At 41.5% G+C, this 13,132-nt stretch overlaps 1 protein-coding gene across 1 annotated transcript; it reads right to left on the bottom strand.

Annotated features, from left to right (window-relative positions):
- Positions 1–2,558: 2,558 nt before the first annotated feature.
- On the bottom strand, positions 2,559–7,045 carry LOC139452092 (uncharacterized). The gene is made up of 2 exons (XM_071233406.1): positions 6,990–7,045; positions 2,559–4,282 (listed from the first exon to the last, which is right to left on the bottom strand). Exon 2 carries the CDS (start codon positions 4,278–4,280, stop codon positions 2,559–2,561), a length of 1,722 nt encoding a protein of 573 aa, XP_071089507.1. The 5' UTR covers positions 4,281–4,282; positions 6,990–7,045.
- Between the last annotated feature and the right edge of the window lie 6,087 nt (positions 7,046–13,132).

Raw genomic sequence — 13,132 nt, 5'->3', positions numbered from 1 at the left:
ATGTATTTTCTGTTAATCCTAGGATGACTACGAACGATCCGCTGATTTAAAAAAAAGTAAATCAACTGATCATTCATCTCTTGCTGGGGTGCCACGTGCATATTACATAACGCACATTTCACCTCACTTCAAACCTGGATTTAGATTGAATAATTACCCTAGACACAATAAATGCCAAATGGGAACCTTCGTCAGCTACCACTAATTATACCTGTAATAAATTCATTAACTGAGCATCATGTGAATGACGACAAATACACAAAAGGTAGGGTTATACCAGAAAACTAGGATGACAACAAGGGAGTAGTAATCGACGCCATCCGAAATCCGAAAATGCTTTCACTGCATGGGTACTTTTTTTTAAAAATCTATAACAATCAGGGGTATTTCCAAATGACGACAACCGATGAGCTCCGCCGTTCTTTTTGTCTGTTTGTTTAGGCTGAAGAAAATAATTAACATGTGCCCTTTGTCGAAATCTTTATAGATCACAGTTAACCAATCAGTGTTCCAAAATATTGTCTCAAGTTTATTTTGCTCCGTCTCTTGTCACGCTCGGTTGCGTTGCGTAGCATCCGGGTACTCACGGGGAAAAAACTATAACAAAGGCAACAACCAGTCCCGGGGAATTGCTTTAGATCAGTGCCCCTTTAATTATAGCTACAAGAGGTAAGATATTCTATAAGTAATGAAAACATACCTCAAAACTTACTTTTTTACAATGCACATTTTAATGAAACTTGATCTGATGATAATTTTGCATCAGAACAATTGTATGCACTGATGATGTATCGGCTGCTGTTTGTAAACTTCCTGCCTCTCGTGTCATGTGACTGATCATGTTGTGCATCTATTTTTAACTCGACTATAATGGCCTCAGACCACAATTAATTTCCTTCTTTGCTATCGACAGTGAAATGACAGCCCATCATAATTATTATCGGTCGTAGGCCGTTCTCCTGTTGCATGCTTACCAACCTGCCGCTTGTCACTTCATACACAAAGTTTCGGCCTGCATTGACCAGCCCCCTTTCGCGGTAACCACTGTCAACAGAGCTCACCGGAAGTTTCGAGCCGAAACACACAGAGCGGCCTTCAACTTGAGGGTCAAGTCATGGGAGGCTGGAATCAATACCTTCACAGCATGTAGCTAACAAAAAATTGGCAACATACTACAATGTCTAATCGTTCATTTAAGCTATCCCAAGTCACTCCAAAAAAAATGGCACAGGCTGAACAGCCCATTTTCTAAAAGGTAAGACTTAATTTAGTGTGTTGCGATTGTTATTAGACAGGTAATGAAAAATACTTCTGAGGCGCTCGGTAACACAGTACGCGAGGATACACGTGTGAAATCGAACCCGGGTCGTCGTCGGGAAAAGCGTGCACTTTAACTATTAGCCTACCCATCGTCTCCTACCTATGATTAGCTCACTGATTCCTCCAGGTGGGAAAGTATGACGGAGAGGATTAATAACACACATTTCCACATTTCCAAACTTCCACATGTTCAAGCTGCTAATCCATCTAGCCGATCTTCGGCTGAGATATTCCCGATGCGACATTTTTATTGAACTCCCTGCATTCAAAAGTTTAAAAAGGAATATGTTGATTGTAATTGTTAATTTAACGTTACTCCACTTTGTTGCTCCAGATTGAGTTGAACTTCCAAATTGGATGAACTAATTCTTTTATGTTACAACAATTATTTGTGTAAGTAGTTTTGAAAACAAAATGGCGCTCAAACATGACGCAAAGCAACTTCGGGTATAAAACAATCCCTAATTCCCCGACAGTGTGTCTTACTGTAGTGTATTTTGTGAATAACGAATTTATTACTAAATTTGAAAATCCTGTTATTCTGCTTCTCATTAAATGTATTTATTACTGTATGCGATATGTATGAAAAGAAACACGTACATCAGTATATTACAAACACACACAAGCCTGAAAGACAAGCGAATTTATATAACCGTCACAAAAACCAAGGCCATCACCGATTATCCATTTGTCAACAGCCTTTTATAGATAATATAAAAAAAAACCCTGATGAGTTCTACACAAATACATAGAGAATATTAAACCAGTACCCATGAAATACCGTTTGCATGACAACGAGAGTGTTTCAAAACGTATTTGACGAACGAAAGGACCAAGAAACTGTTTTACCATAACTCATTAGAAAGTCTAGACGTCTGATTGGCATGTTGCCATCTTGCAAAACTCCGTTTATGTCGGTAGCGGCCCTGTACTATCATTATGTATCATGACGTCATGATGGTGGATGTGGCGTCACTTGATTGAAACATCACAACTGATGGCCAAACTGAGAGTCGGATAGCGAGCACACACTAATTTCACTGAGATGAACGTTTCTGTACCCATGATATACAAGCTCATCCAGCTCGGACACTCCCGTACACTCCGCTTAGGACACGTTCTAACTTAGAAGGATAGGGTGTTCCTGACCCACACGTGTATAACACATACTGGTATCGAACTGAAACCAGAAGACTCTTCTTATGCCTGTTCCCACCCACAGCGACAATACATCTGCATCATGGACAGGTTTCAGCTGTCACTGTTTCCACGTGTTCTGAGGCAGTCGAGGCTTCAGGATCCTTGGGTAATTCCCGAGTAGTGACAGCCGGTTCACCTGGACCACATGCTTTGTCAGATGTAGACACTACCTCAGAACTATTCACCATATTCTGTGCAGCACCTTCTTTCTTTGTAGAACAATCACCTGGCACATTTGTCCCATTTCGATCTGTGTTCCGATAGGTTGCTAGGGAACTGACGTCAGACGTTTCTTCGGTAATTTCTGGAAGTTTGATGGTCAAGAGTTCGCCATTTTGTTTGACACATGGCTGATCATTCGGTATTGGGTCAGAATCGGGTAGGACTTTTTGTTTATCGATTTCATTTGCTGCGGAATTTGGTCTCCCGGGACATTCCACTTCCGGTGGTATAGGTGGGCTTACCGGTTCTGACTTCATGTTGTTTGGTATCTCAATGCCCATCTCGTTCATTTGTGCAATGACGGATAGTTCCATCTCAACACGGCACAGACGGCACTTGCAACTTGACACATCACTAGGTGTGATATTCTGAACACCCGGAATAAGTACCCGTATTCCAGGAGTTCTCAGATAAAACTGCTTCTCATGAAGAACCGAGCGTTGGTTCAGTTTAAAATACAAGCTCCACTCCTCGAACGGATCAACAGGACCAACACAGCTTCGAGTACTAGGTGGAGTCTGGGCGACCGGGGTCGACAACAACGACCGTAAGCGTGCACTTGAGGACCTCATCCGCTGGCGAGGACTTCCGGTCCTCACTGGCTGAACTGGAGTCTTCCTGCTTTCGTCACATTGTCTTCCTTTCTGACACACGTTATCAGAGTAGTATTCTAATATATGCCCCACCCTCTTATCATAGTCACTTCTCTCTCTTTGAATGGTGTGTATGTCTGGTTCGGCTTCCTTTGTTTTGGCAAGATCCCGCGGATTTTTCAAATACGCCTTTCTGAGGTGGGCAATGTAACTACCATCGTTCCTCTTCGCAGAATACGCCCCTATGCTCCCTATAACCGACTGCGTCATGTTCGGTTTGGTTTTTCTGAAGTATATAATCTTGTCATTGTCAATATACATGGTTGCATCATCAAGTTCATTGACAACGTATTTCTTGCTTTGGTCCTTAGGTTGTCTCGCCAACGATTTGGTATCGTCAAACGGGAATATGTTATGCACAGCTACAACCTTGTGAGAGCCAGAGTCAGGTTTTACAGGGTAAAAGTTGTTCCTGGAACTGAGAGTGTATTCTCTTGTCTCCACGGTTGCTCTCTGAAGGTTGGAAAGTTTGGTCACAGGAAAAGCAGGCAACGTTTTCGTTCTCATGGAAGGCACATAGGTGACAGTGGAAGGATCACTCGTAATCTTCTGCCGAGCAGAGTTCACACGTTGGAGGGTCTTCATATTGTGCAAGTATCTAGAGTTCCTTAACGGGAATGCTAGCTTTTTGCGATCCAGAAACGCCCTTAAACGGTCATCGGTTGTGTGCGGAGCAATTCCTGCAAAAGTAGTTCCAGGAAAATGCGGATTGGCGGAAGGATAACGCGGCGATTCACGACGGGAGGAGGCCGAACGTGGTGTAGGACTACCAACCCTTGACCCCATGACCCCCATTATTTCGTCTTCTTCTGCCATCTCCTGTGTCGTGAGCTGGTAACGCGGAGGGAGACGTTGCCACAACGTCCAACAGTTTTCCGTCGCCATATCTGCAACAGAAAATAACTCTGTCTGACCGTAGACCTATGTTTGGTCATTACTCAATTAATGTAATGATTGATAGCATGGCCTTTCGTGTTCTTATTGCCTTAACCATTCTCATGGGACAAAATGAATTCCTGCCAATATTGGCAATTTTCATTTCGTTCGACGATGTGTCACATTCCTTCCCAAACAGGACCACTGACACAAAATTGTCAAGGGGAAACATGGCTTCGCTCAACGCACATGAAAAAACAGAAATGTTGCGTTAGATAATGGAGCACTACAGTGAGAAATCGAATAAAGCCTACAGTGATTCTGGCATTGTCATTAAAATGTAATTCGTTACTAGGTTGATGAGAGTTAATCAAGTCGTGCCACCGATATCCGGCTTCATTCATTACCGGGCTCTATACAATGGCTGCTGTCGTGCTGTAATCTACCAAGCCTGGCAAACAACACCGTCAAGGCCGACGGGGCTACATGCCACCATATAGCGCAGAGAAGGGGTCTGGGAATTCTGATGGTCACAAAGTAATATTTCTGTCACTGCTATAAGAAATATGATATTTTTTCTCTGAAAGGATGAGGTTAAACACTTTCTTTAGGAACCATGAAACGTTTTTTTGCAAAATATCAAATGGACTGTCCCCGATAAGCATGACGTGTTAACAGTGTCCTTAGGTCACATGTGTTTCGCCAGTAACTGCTCGAGGTCATGTACATGTATACTGTGGACAGTAACAGCCAGTTAGTCAGGAACCCGTTTGCTTGGGTGAAGACTTCTGGACTAATTACACGGCTGACCACAAAGTTAACCACCACCCCACCACCACATGTTCTCTCTTGTCATACATCTTGACCTTCCCTGTATTCGTATATACCTCCGTATGACATTGATATTAACTTGACAAATGTCTCAGATACCATCGATATCTGGTGAAAACGTACAAGATCACCGTTTGTTTCTCCAGATAGTGTCAAGTACTGTAGTATATCAAAGATGCAGATACTCAGAGGATGCAGCTGAAAGATTAGTCAGCTAGCTATTGAAATATCGATTAGGCAACTAGCTATTGAATAGTTACAAAATGTTACTAGATAATCGATTTAGATTTATGCATTTCAATATGGGTATGTTCCATTGTAAACAAACTAAATGGTATCGTAAGAGAATTACAACAGATTACACATTAAGAGAAGGTGGATACACAAAGAGTACCGTCGTTCCGTTGACCCGAAAAGGGCTAAGGTCCTTACTGCCCTTCTACATCAGCATGATTTAAGAAATTAGGAAATATTTCATATTGTTCGTATGAATGACTTTTAGATCGCGTTCTTTTCAACACTTGCATATTTGATTTTAAACACAGATTGTTGTGTGAGAAAGTTCTTTATTAGAGACTTTCAGCGGGGTATTTGTGTACATCAGTATGTAATGGGTCTTTGACCCAAACTGGTATTCTGTGAAGATGAAAGTAAACAAAAGCGATAACGCTCTTTAGATAATCCATAAATACAAATGGATCAAGTATTTTTCTCCAGAAAATCGAAAAACTTCTCGTTTTAGCGTTAGGCTGCTACATTATTCGTCTACTGTGATACATGTAAAGCTGCTCCATAACAGAAACATAATCTATTAAAAAAAATAAATAGACAAAAACAGTCAAATAAAACCAAAGATTAGTTCGTACGCCAGTTTAAGGGTTATGGATGCCAAAGGACTCTCGAAGTAATATCATGTCGTCTCGGTATCCAGGCAATAAGGTAGATACCTGTGTTTACACAGTCGGGGTAGCACTTGTACATTCTCTGACAGTGTGGAGTGTGCTGTGTGTGTGGACGTTAATCCAGCCACCAGTACACTTTGGCGTCCTCAACACGAACCGACACTTGGAGACATATGACGTGTTTCCCCCTTAGTCTCAAGTTGAGGAATGACAAGGCTGTAGGATTAGGCAGGAAAAAATGTTGGCTTTGTATGTATCGAAAGAATATTGTTTTGGCAAAGACTTTGGTTTTGGATACTGGTGAATAATATCTGCATTGGAAATTCATTATTGCTTTTTGCTGGCGAATGTATGTGTTTCTAAAATTTAAGGTAAGGCTGTCTGTAGGTTATGTTTGTTTAATGTATGAAATCAGAATTAAATAAATCAACTATCATACATTAGAGGCGAATTTCCTATTTCAGCATGTTGTTTTGCTAAGAAAAGTATGTTTTTACGCGCCGTGATCAACACTACTCATGTGTGTTTATTCGTTATTGCTGATTACAAGAATAATTGAATAATAGAGTGGTTACCCTTTTCGCGAACACCTGGTGTCATGAAGGAGTTTTAGCGATCCATTCACGTAATTGTCAGCACTGTATTACATTGTGCGCCCTGAGGAATATGTTTCCTTAGATGGTGGAAACTTAGTATTCTCTGGCGTTTACGTTTTATATGGGAATAACAGGATAGCCATATAGAAGATTCAGACAATACAAGCACATCATGCCAAGTAGTCAGTTTCTTGTTAGTGGCTGCTGATTAATTAATTATGTCATGTTATCGTAAACTCGATACGATATCCCTCGTATATTACGCCCTGCTGCTTTATTGTTTACTTTTCAAATTAAAGTTTAAATAGACTTAAAGTTATAATACATGATTGAATTGAAACCTTTTCAATAATTAACAAAGACCTTACTATATGAGGAAAAGGGCTTACCTTAGATTCAGCAGACTGTTGTCCTTAGACATCAAACATATTTCCATGGATACATATTTCTTTCTTGAATTTGTTCATTCCTGTCCATCTATACCTTGACACAAGACCTCGTCTGGAACTGGTCCCCGAATGCCTGGTACACCAGACAGTCAGAGAGAATGGTCAAGAATTGCGCCGACAACTCCTGCTATTGGTTTGTATGTGTAGCGTAATTGATGATATTTTGAAACGTGAGGGCAGATAAACGCCACTGTTGGCTTCACCCCTCTTGGGACCTGACCCAGTCCCCCAAGTGTGGGTAGGCTTTCATTATGTACCTAGCAACTCGAGGGGTGGCGCACTTCCTCGGTAGCTGGTAACACACCATAACGTTCACAGCAGAAGCCGCGTCTTGTGTCGTTATCGCTTATGATAAGCCAGTCTGAACAATTGCATTTCAATTGACTTCACAACCTAGATAAACAAACAAGCGTGGGGAAGTATTTGGGGGTAATGATTGTGCAGGAATATGCATGTATTGATTGAGGAGAGGGTGAATGCTATCGCCTTTAGGGTATAATGAGTGTATGTCAGCTGTCGGCGATACTAAGATTAAGTGACGTCTTGGTAGGGTGTCGACAATCAGCGTTAGGAAGTTGTGTTTGATATACAGTTGTGGCGTTTGTTCACTCGTATATATCTGGAGTGTTTTTGGATCAGAGTTTGATTTTTATAATGGTAGGTTTAATTGGTAAATAGGTAGAAATATTTGTCTGGATTATTTGTGTTTCGTGAAGCGGTTATATTCTATCGATGATATTAAGGTGGTGAATTGGTAGGGAGGAATGGGTGAGTGAGCTTTATATCACAGCGTGTCAGCTTGATGTGGAGGAAAGCCCGAAATTATGCAGGCCTTAGACGTCCACCACTTTGGTGAAACCCGCGGACATCGGTATGGTGCTGGCAAACCAAGATAAAAAATAAGGATGGATATGGATTCGAACCCACAACGATAGGTTGCCCTAAGGGACGACACAGCTCTGCATAGCGAAGAACTCAGTTGAAGCCTGGCTGACATAGTATGACATCATACCCGATTATTTGGTCGTACGTCCTCCCATGTCTTCACCCATTGAGGCAGTGGAATATACTGGTGGTTACACAGTTCGCTGGTGACGCCCAAGTCCCGGGTTCGATGCCCTAGCTGTGTATAATGGAATGTGTATTTGCCGCCCCGAACAGTAATATGACCAATCTGATGAGAGATGAGTTTGATGAGTTGAACGTCGCTTACACTATCGACCACTTTTTTTAGTCTATTACTTCTCAAAACCATTAAAATATATCCTAACTAAAAAGCGACTAATCCTAACAAAAAAGCAAACCTGACCATCCGATCCATAAAGTCGTCTACTACGACAAGCATCCCCGGTATCAGTCGAACCTGTTTTCTCGAACTCGGATGTGTCCATACCCCGATTGTGTCGAACTCATAGTCAGGTCCCTGTTGTTATATTTATCACTATTTTAATCCGGGGGTGTCGAACTGCATGTTGACTCGAACTCAAATTATAGCCACAGGAGTTAAAAATAAGTTAAAACTTACCCTGACAAGTCGGACTAATATCTTTTGAAAAACAGACATCCACTGTTTGCTGTTTTCTGTTGTCTGATGAAGCTCTTCTAAAATACACTGCCAGGCAAAAGAAAGCATACACTTGAAAACTGGATTTGACCAAAATATTATAAACGTTATCAAACTGTTACAAGGCTGAAACTAGTCGTCGAAATACTCCAAACAAATGTGATAACCGTATCAAAGACAGCACCATCTACTACAACTACAACCATTTCTTGTTTGTTAGCCACCTTTATTGCGCTGGTCTGCAAATATTACCTCACACAGTAGTAGCAGTAGTAGTAGTAGCAACAGCAGTACTAGTAGTAGTCGTAGTAGCAGCAACAACAGCAAATGCAGAAGAAGTAAACGTAATATTCATAGTAGCAGCAGCAGTAGTAGTCGTAGTCGTAGTTGAAGAAGTATCAGTAGTAGCAGCAGTAGTACTGGTCGCAGTAGTCGTAATAGTAGTAGCAGCAGAAATCGTTGTAGTATTAGTAGAAGCAGCAGCAGTAGTAGTAGTAATAGAAACAGCAGAAGCGGCAGTGCTAGTAGTAACAGTAGTAGTAGGGGTTGTAGTAGCAGTTGTCGTAATATACTCGACAACAAAAATTCCTGTGACACCAATCTTTTAGTGCATTTTTCAAACAAGTAAAGTTTGTTTTTCAATATTGTAGTACATGTATGGAATCAAGTCACAAAAACGCAACGGCTACAGAAGAGCATGCCTTCCATGAAAAAGTTGACTTTTATGCAAGCCCCATGCATTTCACTACCCAAGAATGGGTATAAAAACATGGGCGTTAACGGGATTCCATATGCATTGTTTAGCATCGTGCTGACAACAACCACTCAGAAAAACAACAAAATTACGCAATTATTCAACATTACGAAATGCCACGCCTGTCCGAAAATGAGCGTCTGCGAGCCATTGGTATGCTTGAAGCAGGTTCGAGTCAACGTGATGTTGCAAGACAATTTAACGTCCACAGAAACACCATTTGGTGTTTAAGGCAACGTTGGCAACAGACGAATGCAGTCAGAGACCATTCTCGGAGTGGCAGGCTACGCGTAACCAATAATTGACAAGACAACTGGATTCGAACAACACACTTACGAAATCGATTCCAGCCAGCAACAGTGACTGCAAGAAGCATCCCTAGCCTTCGACGAATATCTTCACAAACCGTACGTCGTTTCCTTAGATGTGCAGGGATTGTCGCCAGAAGACCCATCAGACGTCCCATTTTGACAGGAAACCACCGTCAAGCACGACTACAGGCCCGTCACGGCCCAGGGATTACCTTTCAACATGATAACGCCCGGCCTCATATTGCTCGACTTGTTCAGGACACTCTTCAATAAAAGAACGTGAATGTCATCCCTTGGCCGGCTCGCTCCCTTGATCTCTTACCAATCGAGCACATGTGGGATGAGATGGATCGGCGCCTTCGACGTCAACCTCGTGTTCCACAGGCACTCCAGGAACTTCGAAACATGCTCCAGCAGATATGGACAGATATCCCACAGGTCTTTGTGCGACGCCTGGTCCATTCTATGAGACGAAGATGTGTTGCTTGCATCGCAACCAGAGGTGGACACACACGCTATTGATTTGTAAATTGACATTTTGGCATGTTCATATTTTATTTTAATGAAATCACGCATTTTCTGAAGTCAGTATGGCAAATTAAACCATTTGAACTCTTAAAGGAGTCTTTTATTTGTTGCAAACCGAAATTGTTTCAGATTTGGTAAAAAAACATAACTTTGCATTAAATCTTATTCAATATCACAGGAACTTTTGTTGTTCAGTATACTAGTAGTAGTAGTAGCAGCAGCAGCAGCAGCAATAATAGTCGTAGTAGTAGTAGTAGCAGTATCAGCAGTAGTAGTAGGAGTAGTAGTAGCAGCAGTAGTAGTCGTAGTAGTTGTAATAGTAGCAGTAGCAGTAGTCGTAGTAGTAGCAGTTGTCGCAATAGTAGTAGTTGTAGTAGCAGCAGAAGTAGTAGCAGGAATGGTCATTGTAGTATTAATAGCAGCAACAGTAGTAGTGATAGTAGTAGAAATAGCAACAACACCAGCAGTAGTAGTATCCGTCGTAATAGTAGTCGTGGTAGTAGCAGCAGTAGTAGTAGTCGTAATAGTAGCAGCAGTGGTAGTAGTAGTCATAATAGTGGTCGTAGTAGTAATAGTAGAAATAGCAGTAGTAGTCGTAGTCGTACTTGAAGTAGTATTAGTAGTAGCAACAGTAGGAGCACTACTAGTAATAGAAATAGCAACAGTAGCAGCAGAGGTAGTAGTAGTAGTCGTAACAGTAGTAGTAGTAGTGGTGGTAGTAGTAGTCGTGGCAGCAGTAGCAGTACTAGTAGTCGTAATAGTAGTAGCAGCAGTAGCAGGAGTAGCCGTTGTAGTATTAGTACCAGCAGCAGTAGTAGTAGTAGTAGTAGCAGTCGTAATCGTAGTCGTAGTAGTAGAAACAGCGGTAGTAGTCGTAGTAGTTGTAGCAGCTGCAAGAGTAGTAGTATTAGCAGTAGTAATAGTGAGGTGAAAGGGTTTCAACGTCGCGTCCAAGATTATTGCACTTATATAGCGACGTGCATGCACCTCTGTGTGTGTTTGTGTGGCTGCTTGTACTAATCCTGAGTGATGCATATTAATAGTGCTAGCACATTGAGATACCATGCCGTCATGAGATATCTTTTAACGTCTTTTAGTATGAGTGAGTGAGTGTGTATGGTTTTAGCAATATTCCAGCAATATCACGGCGGGGGACACCAGAAATGCAAATCACATATTGTACCCATGTTGGGAATCGAACCCGGGTCTTCGGCATGACGAGCGAACGCTTTAACCACTAAGGTACCCGACCGCCCCTCTTTTAGTATGACGCGGCCGGGGATCGAACCCACGATCTTCCGCTCTCCTGGCGGACGCTCAACCTTTAGACCATGGAGACGGTCATTAGTAATATTAGTAGTGATAGTAGTAGTAATCGTTATAGTAGCAGCAGCAGCAGTAGTAGCAATCGTCATAATAGTTTTCGTAGTAGCAGCAGCAGCAGCAGCAGTAGTAGTAGTAGCACTAGTAGTAGTCGTAGTAGAAGCAGCAGTAGTAGCAACTGCAACAGCAACTGCACCAGCAGAAGTTGTATTCGTAGTTGAAGTAGTATTAGTAGTAGCAACAGTAGTAGTAGTAGTGTAACATTAATAGTAGTAGAAGTATTTGTATTAGTAGTAGCAACAACAGTAGTCGTCGTAGTAGTAGTAATAGCAACAGTAGTAGTAATAGTAGCGGCGGCAGCACTAAAAGGTCTATTTGCGCCCATTTAGTCAATGTTCAGTTTCGCCCACGATTTCCTCACTATGAGTATCCCAGTATCGATATATATATTACATATGGTCCTCGGTATGGAAATATGCTGAATGCAACCAAGAACCACATCAATCTAATTATTACATCGACTTGATTATTATTATGACGCATCTGCCGAAAGAGTAAAGATGCATTAAAAATCAATTAAAACTGCTGAACTATATAACATTGTATTTATAGTGTTAGTGAAAGTTAGTGAAAGGCTTTGTCAATTTGTATTCCAAAAGGAAAGGAGAAACTGTTTCATGACGGTTTGTTTCACAATGCCCAAAGCAAAGTTGCGTAAGGATGAGCAAACGAATCTTCAAGTGAGTCTCTACTGATGGGCCAAAGAATGTATGTGTCGACGTTTACTGACATTAACTCACAACGCTGAGGAAATTGTATTGTTCCAATCATTTGGCGATGGATTAACCTCTGCCAACGTATCACATATATGCCGGAAAGAGTTGCGTCCCTTGGCAGTGTGTTCTGTTCACTATTTTGACGGACAAATGAAGCCACAAAGATAGTGTTTGTTTTTTTAAAATGACACTTTAATATGAGACAGGAGTTACGCCGCTCTTCTTGTTAAAACTTTGTTAAATGATATTTTGACAATATTTTGACATTTTATCTTAACAGATGAATCGCGTCATGTGATGATATATCAAATATCAGAGATTATTTATACAGAATACATATAGCAGTAAAAAAGTCGATGGTTTTAGAGCACTGAGATATAAAACACACACTGAAATCCGAACATCATTACGATTTGTATTACAAGAGTGAGTGAGTGAGTTGAGTTGAACATTATTCCAGTTACATCACGGCGTGTCAGCTTAATGTGGCGGGAAAACCCGAAGTGATGAAAGCCACGAGAACGGGTATGGTGCTGACAAACCTAGTGTAATATCCTCGAATTCCGATCCACGACAATAGGTTTCTGACTCTGCACAGTGAAATCGACGTTAAACTGGCCATCTGTAGCCCGGCTTTTGCAATACGCGTATCATACCATGCTTGGGACAGTGGTTTATACTTCTGGCTTGTCGTTGACCATTTCGAACATTATCAAGAGTGATGCAGCTACCTCCTACAACTTGACACATGGAACAAGTCCCTGGGCATATTCCGGGGCAGAACAGGTCCCTGGATGTGTCTCATCGTCCCCACGGAAATGGAAAAA

This window comes from Haliotis cracherodii, unplaced genomic scaffold, assembly GCF_022045235.1.
Source record: "Haliotis cracherodii isolate W230 unplaced genomic scaffold, xgHalCrac1.p SCAF_9, whole genome shotgun sequence".
Lineage (NCBI taxonomy): Eukaryota > Metazoa > Mollusca > Gastropoda > Lepetellida > Haliotidae > Haliotis > Haliotis cracherodii.
The sequence above is the reverse complement of the archived record's forward strand: the minus strand, read 5'-3'. Positions and strand labels throughout refer to the sequence as shown.